General features: G+C 41.0%; 1 protein-coding gene across 1 annotated transcript; it reads right to left on the bottom strand.

Moving 5' to 3' along the window:
- Positions 1 to 636: 636 nt before the first annotated feature.
- On the bottom strand, positions 637 to 16,764 carry LOC6037925 (sphingomyelin phosphodiesterase 4). Its single transcript, XM_001847730.2, has 5 exons — positions 16,571 to 16,764; positions 16,195 to 16,500; positions 16,032 to 16,134; positions 15,742 to 15,973; positions 637 to 2,532 (listed from the first exon to the last, which is right to left on the bottom strand). Exons 1-5 carry the CDS (start codon positions 16,583 to 16,585, stop codon positions 735 to 737), a joined length of 2,454 nt encoding a protein of 817 aa, XP_001847782.1. The 5' UTR covers positions 16,586 to 16,764; the 3' UTR covers positions 637 to 734.
- Between the last annotated feature and the right edge of the window lie 3,445 nt (positions 16,765 to 20,209).

The raw sequence follows: 20,209 nt of genomic DNA, 5'->3' as shown, positions 1-20,209 counted from the left end.
TTGATTTTTTTCTGTATTTTTTTTTTTGTTCGCTCTATATTTCCCTTATGGTGTAACCTTAGTACAACTGACTTGGTGTTGTTTTAAAGAGTTTTCTAGTTACTAGTTTTTACGAGTTTTTTTTTCGGAAAGTGTATGTGAAGCAAAGTCGAAGCGGGGGTGTTTTAAAATGCATTATACACCTGTCTAGATGTTTTGCAATCATAAGTTTCCAAAATTTGCAAGTATCGAGGAAAATTTTATTTTTGTGAGAAAAAAATGTTTTTGCGGTGCTGTACATTTTAATTTAATAGAAGTTCAAATGTGATTAAACGAACCCAAACAAGCCCAAACATGCTAAATATGGGTGCGTTCTTTGATTACGTATGCAGAGAACGACATTTAAAATTGCTTTCAGTTGACTTTACTTTTATTTCCATAAAAAAAATTTAAGCTTAAAAAAATATTTTTATTGCCGCTTGGTTTTCAAACAGATTTTGAAGGGGAAGGGGGCGAGCGAGGGTGGAGGCGACATTAAATTTGGAACAAAATTGCAACCTCCGGATATTTAAAAGCCAGAATCGTCCAAAAAATATACGAAAAAAATATGGCTAGAACGGCAGGATGTCATCAAGTTTCAATAGAATAAACGTTAAATTTTCAAGCAAATTGCTCCTTAATTATTTAAATCATATTAAAAATTTCATTTTAATAATTTCCTTTAGTAAAAATTTAACAAACCTCGTAAGTTACCTTCAGTAAGTTACGTTCATCGCCGCTCTCGAATCCTCCCGCTGCTGCCGCGGCAACCCTTGCTGCCGCTGCTGACTATCGCACACCAGTGCCCTCAAAAACAAGTACAGAAACGTAACCGTAACCAGCAGCATAAAACCGTAGCTGGGCGCGTTGAACATCAGATAGCCGGCCAAAAACGACGCCACAATCACGAACGCCGACTTGTACGAGGCGAGCCCACGCAGGCAGATCCGCGGCCCGAGCTGGTCCCGCTTGAGCGTGCAATAGCCGAGCGACTTGTCGAACGTTTGCGTCACCATGGGCGGGGCCAGGATCTGGCGACTCAGCTTGCCGCACAGATCCGGCCGGTGGTAGAGTTCGCTCATTTCGGCGCTGAACATGAAGTTTAGCTTGGCGGAACACTGGTGGAGGAAGCGCACCAGGAAGGTGAACTCGGTGCTTTGGATGGGGAGGAGGGCCGGGTCGCCGGTGTAGCGGAGTTGACGTTGGCGTTGGCGCATGGTTTGCGGGGAGAGTGTGGTGGAGTGTTGCGAGCTGAGCGTGGAGTCGGCGGCATTGGTGTGCGAGGTGAAGTTGAGTGAGGGTTCCGGGAAGGCGGTTACGTCCACCTGCATGGCTTCCCCTTGGAAGAACTCTTCGGTGAGCGGGATTTGGAACATACGGGCGAGGGATTGGAGCGCGACTTCGAGTATTTCGGGGATTTTCTGCCGGTCTTGTAGCATCGCGGAGTAGACTGGATCGTGGTCAAAGTATCCGATTACCATGTGGACGTACTTGAGGATGCCCTGGTAGCGGTTCTGCTTTTCTTGCTGCATCTGGCGCAGGTTCTCTTTGGCCACCAGCATGGAGACGTAGATCTTGCGCAGCAGTTCCTCGATCAGCATGGTAAAATGTTCCCCAAAAAGGAAGACGTAGCTGTCGTCGGTTGGTTCGCCGGTCGAGCGATTGCCGGGCGTTCCGGGTCGGCCGCTGGAGTTGAACGATTTCCATTCGGCGCCGCCGGACGACCGATTCAGGCCGCCGGTGCTGTTGTTGTGGACACTTCGATTGGACGCCCCAGACAAATTCGCGTGCCCGGCGGATGCGTTGAAGGTGGAATTGTTGAGGGCCACGTTGTTGTTGGACGACATGATGACCTCGTTCTGGTTCAACAGATCGATAAGGTTGCCCTGGCTAAAGACCTTGAGCAGTCGGAACAGCATCATTACGTTTCGTAGCGTGGAGAGATCGATTCGCTCGAAGCGCGGAATCAGCTGCACGAAGATCTGCGTGTACACAATCAGATTTTCGGCGATAAAATTTTCGTGCCGCTGGTTGATTTGCATCTCAAAGTTGGCACTCAAATCCCGGTTGAACGTGTACCGCCACGGTTGGATGTAGCTCAGCCACAGTTCCAGCACGTCCGAGAACGAACTGTCCAGAGGCCACCGCGAGATGAGCGACTTCAGAAACCCGTACATCCTCACGTTCATCAACGGCTGGGCCGACTGCCTCAGCAGCGCCATCGGACTGTCGTCCAACTCGGCACTGTTCCCGAACGCGTGCAGCTGCTTGACCAGAATTCGAACGCACCGGATAAACTCGTTGCTCGGCAGTTCCCGCGCGTCGTCCACGTCGATCCGGAGCCAGCAGTCGACGAAGATGTACAGCACGCTCTCCGACCGCCAGCAGTGCGTCCGGGACGACTCGATGGTGCTGCTGTTTGGGCTTCGCTGGAGGGAGGCCGACGCCGACGCGGCCACCGGGGCGTGATGATGGATCGCCGACAGGTTCAAGTACTTGGGCGATTTCGTTGGTCTGAAAGCGATATTGAAGTATGTAATCATCATTTCCCTGGAAAAACATCGACGGCAACGGCAGGGTGGCCAATCAAATCTCATTTTCGAATTCCCGACTTTTCCAGAACCTCAAACAATGATTGTAAATCAAAAATTGATTAGAAAAAAGTTTATATTTAGGGTAGAGTAGTCTTCAATATATGAGGCACGGTCCTATAAACTATTGTGTTTCTTATATTTTAAGGAACTATCAAAAACAACTCTACATTTCCCCTACAACTTATTACATAATTTCAACCAAGTCTTCATTTTGCATCTTTTAGTAGAATGATGATTCTCTTTTTCGATGGTCTCTTAAATATTGACCACTCATATCCCATTTTAAATTTCAGACTTTTTCCTGACTATTCCAGAAAGCTCAAATAATAGGAACTTCTTATCTAAAGAACAAAAAACGAACAAAAAATTTTCTAAAACAAAAGCCAATGTAAAAAAATTGGCAATTTTTGAACAACAAATAAAAAAATACTTAAAAATCGAAATTCATTATTACCGATTCAGAGTAGAAACACAAACAATAAGTCTTTGAACAATAATCGAAAGTTCAACAATACAACCTCCATGTTATTTTTTAAATTGGCAAATGTATAGTTTTTGATACTTCACAACTGGAAATGAAAAAGTCAAAGTAGTTATGTCACAGTTATAACCGGAGCATAGTTTTGATATTTTGACATAGAGTTTTCCGTTGCTTAATTTTGAAGAATTAGCTTGATACCTGAAATACATCAACGGAAAAAGATCGTGAATGGGAGATGACCGAAAAAGGAGAGGTGTCGGTCGCGGTGCTTGGGTGACTTTTCCCTCAAAATAGGTGCTTGACATTCCCGTCCGTGAGTGGGAAACGCCCATTTTGCTTGCAAAATCTCTGCATTTTGAAAACATTTTAAAACATTGAATTGATTCAATAGTGAAACTATTTTGCCAACAATGAAAATTTAATAGAGGATTTGCAGCAAAGCTAAAAGACACATGTCGCCACCTATGAACAAATAGCGTAAACCTTTGATTTTTTGAAAAAAAAAATGTGTTTTTCCTTTATAATCAACATTTTTATAAAACTTATGACGGATTCGGATGAGAAAAATTATTTCCAACAATTTGGTGTACAACTTTCCAATATTTGTTTGATTTTTCTATGAGAAAACTGTAAATTTAGAAAAAGATGGTAATTTGGACTATTTGGCAAGAAAGTCTGTCAAAAATCAAAAAAAATGGTTGAATATACGTTAACACATCTGTTATCAACTATATAACTGTTTAATTCATTGATATATACGGGGAAACTCATTTTTTCGTGTTGCTGTTGGCAGTATAGTAAGCCACGATTTAAACATTAATAAACTTTCATTACTTGTCTTAACCTACTACAATACAGACGTATTTCTAATAGGTTATGGGCCCAGACAGGCACCATAGCGACCATCGATAAAAAGTTATTTTTTCAAACGAAGATTGTTTTATGAAGAATTTTTGGGAAGATGGAACTGGAAGAACCAACTTCCAAAGTTTCAAGTGGAAGTGGTTCTAGACCCTGTTCCGGCATAGCTACTTCAAGCGTTTGCGGTTCAGGTGGTTCGAATGCGGACTGGAAGAAGACGACGGGGTACGTCGATGGAGCAGGAAGGTGCCAGAGAAGACCGGCGAAGGAATGTCAGTCATCGGTACCTGATCAAAGCTTGACATCGAATCGGAAGGAAAGGACAGCTCATTCAGCTTGCAGTGTCGGTGCGTGGGCACCTGGACAGGCGGAGCCGTGGATTTTTGATTCAGGAGCCACAAAACACATGTGTCGAAACCCGGACGAACTTGTGGGCAGTAAGCGGATCAAGGATAGTATAAATGTGGCCAACGGAGCTGCAGTGCCAGTAGTTGCTGCTGGAGCGTTGAATCTAGACGCGGATGTGGCAGGCAGGTGTTCTGGTATCACATTGAGCGGTACGATTTGTGTCCCAGACCTGGCAATCAATCTGCTCTCTGTGAGTCAGATTTGTAAGAATGGACACGAAGTGGTGTTCACTAGCAAGATCTGCAAGGTCATCAATTGTGAGAACGGAGAAGTTGTGGCGATTGGAGTCGAGTCGGACGGACTGTACCAGCTGAAGCAAGTAAACCGAGCGATTGCGTGTATGACGACTGCTGAGGATGAGCTGATGTTGTGGCATCGGCGTCTTGGTCACATGAATTCGCAGAGCATGAAGATTCTCTCAAGAATGTCTACAGGGGTGAGCATCAATTGCGGTGAACTTTCGCCGTGTGTGCCTTGCATCAAAGGGAAACATCAGCGGTTACCGTTCAAGAGGGCTGGAACGAGAGCTGAAGAGGTGCTAGAGCTTGTGCATACGGATTTGTGCGGGCCAATGGAGAGTAATTCGATCGGCGGTAACAAGTATTTCTTGACTTTTATCGATGACGCAAGTAGAAGGACGATTGTGTATTTCCTGCGATCGAAGAAAGAAGTACTGGAGGCATTCAAGGATTACAAGGCACAAGCAGAGAATCAAACTGGTAGAAAGATTAAGCGGTTAAGAAGTGACAACGGAAAGGAGTACGTTGGCAGGGATTTCGAGGATTTTCTTCGTTCCAGTGGTATTATTCACGAAACCACAGTACCGTACAACCCGGAGCAGAATGGATTGGCTGAAAGAAGGAATCGAACGATTGTTGAAAAAGCGCGAGCGTTGCTGTTTGATGCTGGACTTGATAAACGTTTTTGGGCGGAAGCAGTTGGTACGGCGGTATATCTGATGAATCGTTCACCTGCCAAGGGGCTTACGTGTACACCAGAAGAGCAGTTCACCGGAAAACGTCCTGATCTATCGCACCTTAGAGTTTTGGCGCCAAAGCGATGGCGCACGTTCCGAAAGTGAAGAGACAAAAATGGGACCCCAAGTCTGAAGCATGTGTGTTTGTCGGTTACGCAACCAACGCGAAAGGATATCGGTTGTACAATCCGACGACAAGGAAGTTTCTAATTAGCCGAGATGTTATCTTTCTGTGTGAGAAGCAACAACCGACTGAGGGAAACGAACGAGAAGTTGCAGATCTAGATCGTGTGGAGTTCTATACCCAAGGAGTCGTGCACCAGGTGCAGGATCGACCAGCAAATGTCGTGCAGATTGAAGATAGTGATAGCGACACAGATACCGATGGTTACGAGACGGTTGCTGAGGATTTGGACGAGACGGTTAGAGACTCGGCGTTGGATGCAGCTAAAGAAACGTTTGAGACACGTGCGGTCGATACGGATGCAGTACCTGGTGAGGATCGAGTGACGCCGGCGATTGAAGAACTGGCTGAAGCAAATGCAGTTGACGCGGATGTAGATCCTGTTGCTGGACCATCGTCTGCGCTCCTCCGCAATTACAACAATCACTGTCTGGAAGTGTGATGAGGCGCAGCGAGAGGAGCGCCGGTTACCAGGCAAGTACAATGATTTTAAGGTCACGTACAGCATGTACCCTCAGAAAACCGTTTCTCAACAGCATGGATCACGAGGTCAACAGGATGACCGTGCCACAGCGCTCCCGTCACACCCAACAAAAGAGTCCGTTGGAGCGCAACATGATTCGAAGTCTGGTGACTGGGAGCGCCAGATCAAAGGCAAGTGTCCTGATACAAATTTGAACGGCGAACCATCTCTGCAGCTAATCATCCCACAGCCCGCAGGTGAACCATGCACGTTTCGAGATGCCATGAAACGAACCGATCGTGAGTTTTGGATTGAAGCGATGGACTCTGAGTATCAAGCGTTGATGGAGAACAAGACCTGGACTATGACAATGCTACCAGCTGGACGAAAGGCGTTGAAAAACAAGTGGGTTTACAAAATCAAAGTCAAGTCGGACGGATCCATCGAGCGGTACAAGGCTAGGCTCGTCATCAAGGGATGTTCTCAGGTTGAAGGAGTGGATTATAACGAGACGTATTCCCCTGTGGTACGATATGCAACGATTCGGTATCTGATGTCCAAAGCGGCCGAGTTGAGTCTGGAAATCCATCAAATGGATGCGGTCACGGCGTTTCTTCAAGGAGATCTAGGAGAGGAGCAAATCTTTATGCAGCAGCCCGAGGGATTCGAGGACGGAACGGAAAGAGTGTGTCTGCTGAAGAAAGCACTTTACGGGTTGAAACAGGCGAGTCGTGTTTGGAATCTGAAATTGGACAAGGAACTGCGGAGGATGGGACTACAGCGATCCAAGTACGACACTTGTGTTTACTTCCGGATTACGGAAGGCAAGATGGTCATTGTCACTATTTATGTGGATGATTTTCTAATATTTTCCAATGATGACGAGATGGTAAGCACGGTCAAGAGTGCACTCACAAAGAAATTTCGAATGAAAGATCTCGGAATGGCCAAGCAGGTTTTGGGAATTCGTGTTACAAGAGGAAACGGAACGGTAGCAGTTGATCAAGAACGGTACATCAACGAATTATTAGAGAAGTTCAAGATGACGGAATGCAACCCAGTGCTGACTCCGATGGATCTTAATCAGAAGCTTAGCCGAGAGATGAGTCCAAGAACAGAAGAAGATCGAGAGCGGATGAAGCAAGTACCATTCCGGGAATTGATAGGCAGCCTGCAGTTCTTGGCGCAATGTACGCGACCCGACATTTGTCACGCGCTGAGTGTGGTGAGTAGTTTCTGTGAGAATCCTGGCGATGCACACTGGGTGGCGGCGAAGAGGATATTACGCTACTTGAAGGGAACAAAGGACCTGAAACTGGTTTACTCAAAGCAATCGGAAGACCGGCTCGATGCGTTCACTGATGCAGATTGGGGTAATGATCTCGATACTAGGCGTTCAACGAGTGGTTACGTGTTCATCAAGAATGGAGGGGCAATCACGTGGAGTTCTCGACGACAGCCAACGGTTGCTCTTTCTACTACAGAAGCGGAGTACATGGCTTTAGCAGCAACGACGCAGGAATCAATCTGGTGGAGAGGCTTCATTGGAGAGCTCTGGGGACAGAAACTGGCCATGCTGATAAGATGTGACAACAAGAGTGCTATCAGTTTAGCCGAGAAGGAGATGGGATACTCGCCAAGAAGTAAGCACATTGACATTAGGCATCATTTCGTACGTGAGCAGATTGAGATGAAGTGCATTAAGCTGTTACACGTGTCATCGGAGCAGCAGGTGGCGGATGTATTAACAAAGGCGGTTCCGGCCCCGAAGCTAAGTGAAGCTAGAAGAAGTTTGGGAGTACATAAAATCTAGCTTAAGGGGGGATGTTGGCAGTATAGTAAGCCACGATTTAAACATTAATAAACTTTCATTACTTGTCTTAACCTACTACAATACAGACGTATTTCTAATAGTTGCAAAACATGTTTTTTGAAGAAAAAGTTCACAAATTTTTGCGCTCCCAAAAATTGATGTTCATTAGGCCGATGCAAATATTTAAAAAAGTTTTTGTCTTTCGGCCCTGGCCGAGGTCAAGGGGGGGGGGGGGCAAAAAAATAAAAAAATATAAAAATTTAAATAACAAGCCATAGTCTTTACATTTAAATGAAAAAAGTGTTTTAAAATGCATTTTACACTAGTTCAGTTGTTTTGCAATCATTAGTTTTCAAAAAATCTAAGATCTAACAAAAACAAAAATTGTATCGAAAAAAAAGATTTTGCATCAAAATTTTCAAAAATCTTAAGATTTTTAATAAACCCAAACATGCTAAAAAAGATTTTAAACGCAGGAGAATGTATTTTAATTTGATTTCAGCTGGTTGCACTTGAATTTTCATTGAAATTTTGAAGTTTATTGTAAAAATATTTGTTTTGCCCCGGGCCAATTTTGAAGGGGGGGGGGGGGGTGACAAAAACTTTTAAAAATATTTGTACCACCCTTATTTTAAAGCAAAAAATTTTTCTCGTCTTTTGCAACCAGTTTCATTAAGATTGATGCAGGGAATCATGAGAAATAAGCGATTTTGTTCTTCAATCCAGCGGAAAGGAATACGATTTTTGGCAAGTAACCTCATTTTGGCGCCACCTTCAAATACAGTCTGCAAAACCTCAATAGCAAATAACTGAATAGTTTTAGAATCGAATGGAACCGAAATCGTGCCGATTCGATTTGAGGGAAGGAAGTTATAAGCGTTTGACGGAAGACGCAGTTTCGCAAGGCCTTCGGCCCAGGTTTTTTTTTTTGGATTGGCACCCCAGTACCTTCGAGTAAAACGTAGTCTACGTCAAAAAAGTTAACATAACTGAATTTAAAAACAAAGAACGATTAAAACATAATTGCTGTTAATATTATTTCAAAAGATTTAGAAAAATATCAAGGAATTTATAAAAAATGTGTTTGCCAAGTTCCATTTTTAATTTTATAATTCTTGATTCTGAATTTTTTAATCAATGTTGATTTATCTAAAAAAATCAAACCATCCACATTAACGACCCCCGGGGATGTCACGATTTTTTTTCGTTCAAAATTTTTGAGGAAATAGCCTAAAGTGTTACTAAAAGACTGACGAAAAATGCAGGATGGTATGTCTCTCCTAAAAAAATACAAAAATCATTTACTAAAACTGTTTTTTTGAAAAGTGGTCTAAACGTCAAAATTTTGAAAAACCGGTAGTGGGAATCGATTCTCCAGACAATTTTACATAAAAGTCTCCGTATTGACCATTGGGAAGATGCAGCGGTTTTAAAAATAAAAATGTTGAAAAAACGGGATTTTTGATGGTTTTTGACAATTTCTATATGACAGACTTGGTTTTTCAGTCTCGTAAATATTTTTAACTGAAAGCTCGTCCAATTTCCCATAAGTTTGCCATTGACAGCATTTCAATTGGATGGATTACATTGCTTATAACTGAAAATAGAATATTTTTTTCAGTGTGGTAGAAACCAGGATTGTTTTTTTTTTGTTTGATGCCACTATCCACTGCGACCAGGAATTAGATCTATTGCGGACTTGCAATTCTATTTATAGAATCACAAAGGCTTCTTCTGTTATTAGGCAGATGGGACACGCACACACGCTATTGTTGAGCGACTGTGTCGAGCGATCCACTGCCGTAACTTCGCCGCCGAAGAGGTTTGAATGTTTTTTCAATCCTCTTTGGCTCTGCCTTTTCCACTCTGTACTGTCCAAATGTATCGCTAGAACCGAAGTGCACATTTTACGTTTACTTTTTTTTTTTTTTTAATTAAATATACTTTATTGAATCTTTCTTATAATAATTACATTTGGTTTACATAATAAGTGGTCAGCTGTGGCTCTTCAGCTTTAGTTTGCTTTTCGTGATTTAAACACTGTTTATTTTCATAACTTTAAAAGTATATGATTTATCATTTTTGTAACACTAGGTACAATGAGGAAAAAAATGTCAAGAAAACATAACCTAACCTAAAACTAACTTAAACTTACCATAAACTAAACCAATCCTTGAATCAAGGGGTATTCAGATATAGCACATTTTTCCCTGAATTTCAAACATTTTTCTTGAATCTTCTGATCCAACATTTTTACTTCTGCTAATTCATGAACCTCACTTGATCTTGTCCAGCCAGGAACATTCAAAACCATTTTGAGTACCTTGTTTTGGACACGCTGGAGCTTCAATTTATGAGTTCTAGCGCAACACTCCCAAACAGGTACTGCATACTCAATAACGGGGTAAATTATTTGTTTGTAAACTGCTAACTTATTTTTCAAAGATAGCTTTGATTTTCTGTTAATTAAAGGATACAAACACCTGATGAGAATGCTGCACTTGTTCAATATTTTGTCTACATGCTGCCGAAACAAAAGTTTCGAGTCAAGTATGAGACCTAAATAGACAACTTCCTTTGACCAGGGTATCGAAACATCATTCATTTTAATCAAAACATCATCCTTTGGGACAAATCTGGCCGATTTGGAAAGTGGAAAAATGATGGTTTGAGTTTTGGCTGCATTTATGCGAATTTTCCAGTCGCCAAAGTATTCGGAAAGAACGTCAAGACCCTTCTGAAGACGGCCAACTAAATATCTGGTTATTTTACCCTTATAAATAACGGCAGTGTCATCAGCAAAAGTGACAACACACCATTACCAGGAAGAGTAGGCAAATCAGATGTAAAAATATTGTACAGAAGTGGGCCAAGAATACTTGGGGAACCCCAGCATCAATGTTGAATAATCCAGAAGCAATCCCATTCAGAAAAACCTGAACGATCTCTCCGAAAGATAGTGCTGGATAATTTTGATAAGATACATTGGAAAACCGTATAAATACAGTTTATGTATCAAACCATCATGCCAAACATTGTCAAAAGCCTTCTCAACATCCAACAAAGCCATAGCAGTTGATTTAGACTCAAGCTTGTTCTGCTTGATGATTTTAGTTACTCTCGTAAGCTGATGAGCAGTATTATGTCCCTTTCGGAAGCCAAACTGCTCATTCAAAATTATATTATTATCGTTGGTAAAATCCAAAAGCCTTGAATAGATGACCTTCTCAAAGAGTTTGGACAGACTACTCAAAAGACTAATGGGACGATAACTTGTTGGCGATGTTGGATCTTTTGAGGCTTCAAAATTGGTATGACTTTGCCCAGCTTCCAATTGGTGGGGAAGTAACCAAGTTGCAAACATTTATTGAAAATATTGGCTAGATGTTGAAAGAACTGATCACTCTGTTTTTTCAACACTAGATTAAAAATGTTATCAAAGCCAGGAGCTTTCATATTTTTCATTTGTTTAACTGCAACTTTGACTTCCTCACCAGAAACATGGGAATCTGCAGGAAATTCAAAGGTAGAGTCATTGATTGTTGAAATACTATTGGCAACTGATGTTTCTTTACGGCTGGTCATGGAAGCGCCAAGATTATGTGAACTAACAAAATGAAGCCCAAGTGCATTTGCCTTTTCCTCGGATGTAATCAAAGGAGAATCCTCAACAATAAGAGGAGGAATAGGCTTTGGTTTGTTTTTAAGAACTTTTGAAAGTTTCCAAAATGGTTTTGAATAATTCCCAAGCTGGCTTACATGTTTTGAAAATTCTTGATTTCTGATATTGTCAAGTCGGTCTTGTATGATTTTGTTCAAATTGTTCACTGAAATCTTTTGTCATAGTCCCCAGTCCGTTGATATTGTCTCCTATAAACATTCCTAAGTCTAATCAAGTGTTTAGTATCTACGTCAATATCAGTTACCTTAAAATTAACAGGAACCTCCCGAACGTTGGCAGCCTCTGCTTGGTTGATAGCCTGCTGGATCACCTCCAGCGAACGATCAATATCAGCAGAAGTTTCCGGGTGTTGATCATAGTCGATGTTGCTGTCGACCACTTGCTGAAACTGCTGCCAGTCAACGTTGTGGTAATCTTTCCGGGTTGGTTGCCGCTGCGGAGTAACGGAAGCTCCAACCTCCACAACCACCGGATAGTGATCAGAACTCAACTCTTCAAACACCTCAGGATGAGCCACGTTCTCAGCCATATTGGTAATGAAGAAGTCGATGATTGAGTGATTCCCAGACCGAGCCACCCTCGTTGGACGATCCGGACTCACAACGTTGTAGTATCCGTTTTGCAGATCGTTGTGCAGAATCACTCCGTTCCGATTCCTCCTGCTGTTGCCCCAAACTTCATGCTTCGCGTTGAGGTCACCAGCGATGATGTACTTTGCGCTCCGCCGTGTCAGCTTCTGGATATCGCTCTTCAGTTTTGCTGCTGAACCATCTCTGGCATTCACCTGACGTGGGCAGTATGCAGCAATGAAGAGTACTGGGCCAACCGAAGTGGGAATTTCCACCCCAACGGCCTCGATGATGTCCAGCTTAAAGTGTGGCAGCCGGCGTGGCTTGAGATCACGATGAACAGCGACAAGCACACCTCCTCCTCCAGAGGTGGTCCTATCGAGCTGCGTCGCGATCTTGTAGTTTTGCAGATAAACTTTTTCACCGGGCTTCAGATGAGTTTCCGTGATGGCAGCTACGTCGATCTCCTTCTCGCGAAGAAAATCCACCAGCTCTAAGTTCTTCCTCCTAATGGAGCAAGCGTTCCAATTCAGCAGCTTGAGGGACCTACGATCCATACTGGATGACGAACGAGGTCAGCACTTCAATCTGCTGGGTCTTGGTTTTGCATCCACGCAGTGCAGCGGACATCTGTTTGAAAATATTGAGGAGTTCGGTTGAGGTGTAAAGATCATTACCATTTTCCTCAACTGCTGGTTCTTGGGTTGGTCTTGGCTCCTGGCTGAAGCCCGGTGGTGGCGGTCTCGGCTCCTGGCTGGAACCCGGCCGTGGATGATTCATCTCAGCTCTCTTCCTGGGATCCAACGGCAACGGTGCCAAGTTCGGGACCTGGCGTCGCGGTTGAAGAGGTGGAAAATTTTGCTCCACCAGGGCTGGAGGAGTTCTACGACGCTGAGGCTGATTCTTCGTCGATGCTTGCTGCCGAATTTTCACGAACTCAGCTCTCTTGGGGCACTTTCGGTCGGTTGACGAGTGCTCACCGTTGCAGTTGAGGCACTTCACCAGCGAATCTTGGATGCACTGGGATGTGATGTGCGCATCGGTACCACATTTGGCGCAACGACGCTTCAGGTGGCAGTTCTTACCTCCGTGCCCGAAGCCCAGGCAGTTGAAGCATTGTGTGACGTCACGATGCACTGGTCGGTATCGCTCCCACGACACGATAATGTTGAAAACCGCTCGGATTGCCTTCAGCTCAGGAAGCGTCGTCGATCCCTTAGCCAAATGCAGCAGGTAGAGCTGGTCACGGTACTTGATGTCTTTGTTGCGTCGGCTCATTTTGTGCACGGCCAACACATCCAGTTTCAAAACTTTTAGCTCGGCAGCTAATTCCTCCACTGGCATGTCGTACAGACCTCTGACGACGATTTTGTACGGCTTATCCATGACGACATCATGGGTAAAGTACTCCGCCTCGTTTTCGGTCAAGTAATCCTTGACCAGTTGATAGTGCTGCCTGGATTGCACCAGCACCTTAAATCCGTCCTGACACAGACGAATGTTGCCTTGGACTTTCCCAGACTTGATGAGTTCAACCAGCCCCGCTCGAAAGTCGATCGTTGCTGCTGATTGCCGCACATAAAAGGAGGCAGTTTCTCCTTTCGCTGTTTCACTTCATTCTCCTTTGCTTCCGCTACCTGGTCCTCGTCAGGCAGTCCAGCAAACTTGTTGTTCTTCAATAGCTGCTCCTCGTGCGACGAAGAGTTCTCCTCCTCCTCATCCATCGGTACAGTACCGTCGCTCTTTTTCGTCTTTTTGCTGTTCGATGTCACTTCCAAAAGCACCTTCCTTTTGGAAATTCCCGGTTTTTGGCCATCAGTTGAGGCCTCAACCTTCCTTTTGGAAATTCCCACTTTTTTGCCTGCTTGAGCCGCAGGTAGGGCAATATTGCCGGCGTTTTGCGCCGGGACGCGACGAGTCATGTTGATTCAGACAACCTTCACCAACGAATTCTGGTTTCTGGAAAACTCGTCCCTTCAAAGCACTTTTTGCGATCGGGCCGTGGAGCTCTGTAGGGCAATTATACAGAGAACAGTTGGTCCTTATACATGTGAAGAGTACAGGGGAAAGGATGTGCCGAGCCATGTGGGTTTGAAACCACGATCTTCCGCTCGTAAAGCGAAACCTGTAACCATTAGACCACAGGAGCTCGGCTAGAAACCAGGATAGTAAATTTGATTGCGTAAATATAAAAACGATATAAATCAAAAAGTAGTCTAAAAAAAAATGTCTTGGATTCATGTTTTTTTTTGCAATTTCAATATCTATAATTAATTCACAAATACTCACCAAAAAAGATCAAGGGTAACATTTGGAAAAAAAAATCAAATTACTTTATGAATTTATTGAAACAATCAAAAATATTTACCAATAAAAAAACACTGCCAAACTCAAGTTGGAATCTATTTTCAAATATTCAATCTATGTGACAAAATGGAATAGGATCATAACTCTAAGCTGGCCATTTTAAATTTTAAAATTGAACAAAGTATTACAAAATAATTCAAGGGTTACAAGAAAAAAAAAATAACCAGAATGCTATTCCCGACTTTTTGACAAAAAAAAAAAATAAATTCTTGACTTATTCTAGTTTTCCAGCGGATTTTCTCGAATTCCCAAATTTCCCGATTTCCTGACTTGAGTGGCCACCCTGTATTTGAGAATAAAAAAAATAAATATTCAATTTTGTCACATTAAAAAATCGAAGAAATTATGTTTTCGTTGTCTCAGTTTTGGGACCATCCACAAACCACGTGGAAACTTTCTTGGGAATCTATTACCCCCACCCCCTCAACAATTGACCATACAAAAATAAAAATAAGAATTTAACAAATTAAGAATTTAAGAGCTACAGTCCGGTATTCGAGCGAACAGTTTAAACACACCCAGCTACCGAACAAGTACTCTGCCGTTCTACGCATAATTGTCCCATGTTCAAAAAAGTGCAACTGAGAAAAACGCGATTGAAGTTTTTCGACCGTTTTTTATGTTTCTACGCATAATTGTCCCGTGGGTCCCAATTCACCCCATAAGTCCCTAATCATCCCAGAATGCAGTTTATCACACTAATTTGTAATCCTCTTGCTATACTATAGGTAATCAAGTCACAATACTTAGTTAAACTGGTGATTTCGTGAAAGAAAATTCGTGGTGGGACAATTATGCGTAGAAGTACAACGATGGGACAAACAGACTTGATGTTGTTTTCAATGAGTTTCTGAACAAAGTAATAGATTTTATGTGTTTTTCGAAAAGTACACGTCAAACTAAAACTAAACATGACCAAAAGTCAGAATCGACCAAAAATGACATGGGACAATTCGTGCTTTCCATTTCATTAGGGCACAAAACTTTTGTAAACAAGAGTGTATCCCTTTCACACCTTATGCAAACTGTCATTAGAGTGAAAGGGATACACTATTGTTTACAAAAGTTTTGTGCCCTTTTGAAATGTTAGGCTCCAATTATGCGTAGAACGGCAGTACTGTAGATCAAAATAGTGAAAGGAACCTTTTTGTTTTTTACCCAAAACGAAACGAATTGAGTTGAAAATTGTTAACAATATTACAAAATTATTCAATATTCAGAAAACAGTTTTTAAATATGTGTGATTTCTCGTTTTTTTACGGATTTTGTCAAATTCCCGACTTTTCCCTACTTGAGTGGCCACCCTGGGCTCCACCGGTACTTACTGCATCACGGGAATGGCCGCTGGCGAGCTGACTTTGATGGTGCCGCTCACCATCTGGGGCAGCACGACCGAGTCCGGGTGGCTCGGCAGAAAGGTGCACAGATACTCCGCCGTCAGGATCAGGTGCAGCGTTTTGGCCTTCTCGTTGCCCAACGGAACGGCGCCCGGGTACAACCGCTGCAGCGGAACCGTCCCGTGCAGCGCAAAGTGAAACAGGTAGTAATCGAAGGCGTCTGAAGAATGATTCACGTAGAAACTTGAGGACATTTTAGGAACTATTTTCAAACTTACTCAACGAAAGCGACACGATTTGTCTTCTAAAAGGATCGATATTAATAATATCGCTGTAAAACGCGGAATAGCGGCCACTCTCCAACATTTGCTGCATTTTAGGCTGAAAAAGAAAATCATAAATCATAAAGCGTTCACGAAGATTTCCAAGTCGAAAACTCACCGGCAACATCCCCACCGGCAGCTCGTACTTGAGCGAATCGCTCAGCAGCCGGTAGCACAGCCGGAACATCGGACCCCCGATCGGGATGAAAAAGTTGTACAGCACGTCAAAGTCGTGCGGGTGCGTGTCGCGCGTTATCAACCGGAAGCCCCAGCCGGTGCCGCCGCCGGTGTTGACGCCGAAGATCGAGTTGACCAGCACCGGGTAAATGTCCTGCAGTTCCCGCAGGCTGGCCCGGTCGATCAACAGACCCAGCTCCGGGCAGCGCATCATCGGCGGCTGGTTGAGAATCTCCAGGATTCGGGACTGGATTCCGGAAGAAGCATCAAGATTAGGTAAACAAACGAGGAGTTGATGGAGGGGGCCTGTTACTTACCGCGGCGGAATCCATGTTGGGCGGACTGGACACAAAAAAAAGGCAAACACGACGACTTACGGAACTTTACCGAATATCAAGCGGAATTTGATAAAGAAAAGGTTAAAAATTCCTTCGCCGTGGACATCTGCTGCTGCTACCGCCCGGTTTTTGTTGGCTGTTTGCCGCTTTCTGGGTGGACAAGGACGCAAGAAGAAAAGGGGAAGGGAAAGAAATATTTACCTGTCAGAGTTGGCATTTGTTGGCCCAGTTTAAAAAATACGGCGCGCGTTCGCTGTACACGGCTGGGAAGAACGAGTTAAAACTATTATTAGTGTTTACTGAAGACTTGGAATTCTTAGATCCCTTAAGTTTTAAAAGTTCATGCATTTTGAGTTTTAGCCCGCTGCATAAGGCTTTCTAGGCCCAGTGAAAAAAATATAATTTAACTCAAAAATGACGAACTCCTCGAGGAGCCTTATGCCAGTTCCTTAAAATTTTCACTTAAAATTTGTAAAATTGGTTAAAATTTTCAACGAATTTAAAATAGGTGAAATTTAAAAACTTTAAAAATATTGAAATTAGGACTAGAACCAAACAGTGCAAGGCAATTATAAGAAAAATAATAATTTTTCAATCCTCTTTTAATGAGAATTGGAAAACCCTCTGCAATTGAATAAACGCCTACACTCAAACCCCGATGGTTTGACACCATCTGTTGTCAAACTTTTTAGTTTGACACCTCTTTTACACGGAGTTCACACACACTATCAAACGTTTGTTTTGATAATGTGCGTGAGCGCCGTGTAAAAAATGACAGTTTGTTTGTTTGTTTGTTTGTTACTCTGTGGTTTGTCTCTTTTTAGTTTGACTTTGACCAACCAATGGGGTACAAACTAAAAAAGTGTCAAACGAAAAAAACATTTTATTAAAATTGTAATTATTCTATTATTAAAATTATTCAAAAAAATTTAACGCTCAATAATTCTAAAATTTCAGATTTAAAAAAATTTAAAGTCCGTAAATCTGTGAGAAAAAAATCAAAAATAGCTCGAACAATTAAAATTTTACACAAGAATTTATAACAGGGTGACAACTCAAATCCCATTTTCAAATTCCTGACTTTTACCCGACTTTTTATCAGACTTTTTCAGAAAGCTCTGATAATGGAATTTCTTATTTAAAGAATGATTTCAAACAAAAAACTATCTAAGTCTTTTCATCATCTAAAATTCATCATCATTTTAAATCAAAAAATTATTAAAACATAATTGCTTTTATTATTCTTTCAAAGGATTTAGAAAATTATTGAGGAATTCGTAAAATAATGTTTTTTCCAAGTTCCCATTTCAATTTTGTAATTTTTTATATTGAATTTTTTAATCAATATCATTTTATCTAGTGGTTAGATTTAACTTTTTTGTCAATGAAAATTCAGTTTGATATGATTTTCTGCCTTCTTACTTATTTTAAAAGAGACATTTTTTTTAAACAATTTTGCAATAACTCATAATCTTTTGGTTTTTTTTTTGCAATTTCAATATTTTCTTAATGTTTTCAAAACGAAATAAAGTGTTTCAATTTTGGATTTTATTCGATATTTAAGTTTTCCGAAAATTTAAAATCATGCTTTATCTATAGTACTCACAAAAAAAGTTCAAGGGCAATATTTGGTGAAAAAAAAAAACATATTTCAAATTACTTAATGAATTACTATTTACCAAAAAAAAACAATGCCAAACTCAAGTTGAAATCTGTTTTCAAATATTCAATCTATGTGATAAAATGAAATAGAATCATAACTCTAAGCTGGCCATAAGGCTCTATTTTATATTATTTTTTCATAAACTTTGCCTCTTGTTTGATAAACAAAAATTAATAGAGATCATTTGATACATCAAAAATATTATGAAAATCTGTGTCAAAGGCATCCAATATTCATTAGGATTTTGAATGTCTTAAACAGCTTTTCCATACTCAAATATATTGAAATAGTAAAAAGAACCTTAAATTTAAAGTAAGTTACTGAAGCACAATTTAGTGAATTCAATTTGAAACTTGTACTAAATATTACAAAATAGAATTAAAAAATAATTTTCAAACAAGTATGCTTAGAATTCCCGACTTTTGCCAAAAAATCATAAATTCCCGACTTTTTCCCGATTTTTTGGCGGATTTTGGCGAATTCCCGACTTTTTCCCGACTTTCCCGACTTGAGTGGCCACCCTGTTATAATTTCTGCAAACATAAATAAAATAGGAATCCAAAAATAATTGGCGTAACAATAAAAATTTAAATTACAAGCCTAGGTTTTAACATTTGGATGAAAAAAGTGTTTTAAAACGTTTAAAATTTTGTTTTAAATTTTACAGGCGTACAGTTGCTTTCCAATCATTAGTTTTGAAAATATCGAGAAATTGACGGAAAAACTAAAAAACAAATGCAAAAATAAACTTTTGAAAATTCAATCGATTACCTAATTTTTTTGATTAAAAACATTAAAATTTAAAAAAAATACGATTTGAAACAATAAATAAATTTATTTAAAAGTTCAAAAATTAACGGAGCACATCGACACGAGCTTTTGAACCCACAATTTTGTTATCTTGTATCTTCAAAACTTCGGGAACTATCGATAAAAAATTTATTCATCGTCATACTATTTTCATTAAGATTAACTTCAAATTATTTCAGGATAGGATCGGTAAGTTCAACAATTTTGGACTAAGAAAACAACAACTGCTTTGTTTCCTGTGTATCCTTAATAATTCAAAAAATCCAAAAAAATATTTTTTAAAAAGCCAAAATAAAAGAATATGGTTTGCAAACCATAAAATTTTTAATCTAAAAATTGAAAAATATATATTTTCGAACATCTGAAATTCCAAAATAAAATACAAAAACAAAACTAAAAATAAATTTCAAATGATAATGTTAAAAAAATCAAATCTGGAGTTTTTGCCTTCCTCACCTTACTGAGGAAAGGCTATAAAATCACTCGGAAAATGAACTTCTTAATTCGACCTTGTAGACCCACCTTCACGTATACCTATCGACTCAGAATCATGTTCTGAGCAAATGTCTGTGTGGATGTGTGTAGGTGGGTGGACAAAAAAATTGTCACTCGATTATCTCCGGACTGGATGAACGGATTTTGACCGTAGTAGTCTCATTCGATCCGTCTTGGGGTCCCATAGGTCTCTATTTAAAATCAGCAAGTTTAGTTAAGTACTTCAAAAGTTATGCTAAAAAAACGATTTCGGCGTGTGCCCGGAAGATTGTAAAAAGGGTGGTTTTTGCAAGAAACCCTATCATGTTATACATTTTCAGAAAGGTATTAAAAATACCTTTCCAATGAGCCCAAAACATTGAAGATCTGACAACCCTATCAAAAGTTATTAGTACTTAAGTGTTATTTATACACTTTTTGGAGGCCGGATCTCAGATATTTCAGTAAAAATGATGTCCGGGTCCATCATGCGACCTGTCGTTAATTAGATAATCGAAAGACCTTTTAAATGAGTCTAAAACATCAAGGATCTGACAACCCTATCAAAAGTTATTGGCACTTAAGTGTTAGTTATACACTTTTTGGAGGCCGGATCTCGAATATTTTAGTAAAAATTATGTCCGGGTCCATCATGCGACCTGTCGTTAGTT

The sequence above is a fragment of the Culex quinquefasciatus genome, chromosome 1 (genome assembly GCF_015732765.1).
Source record: "Culex quinquefasciatus strain JHB chromosome 1, VPISU_Cqui_1.0_pri_paternal, whole genome shotgun sequence".
In the NCBI taxonomy this organism is placed as follows: Eukaryota; Metazoa; Arthropoda; class Insecta; order Diptera; family Culicidae; genus Culex; species Culex quinquefasciatus.
Note: the sequence above shows the minus strand (reverse complement) of the source record. Positions and strands in the feature narration are given on the sequence as shown.

What these genes read in the sequence shown, in the direction of transcription:
- LOC6037925 (XM_001847730.2), bottom strand. An exon ending in TGCCGGTGGGGATGTTGCCG is followed by an intron (nt 16,135 to 16,194) that starts GTGAGTTTTCGA and finishes TTTCTTTTTCAG; the next exon opens with CCTAAAATGCAGCAAATGTT. An exon ending in AATCGTGTCGCTTTCGTTGA is followed by an intron (nt 15,974 to 16,031) that starts GTAAGTTTGAAA and finishes ATCATTCTTCAG; the next exon opens with ACGCCTTCGATTACTACCTG.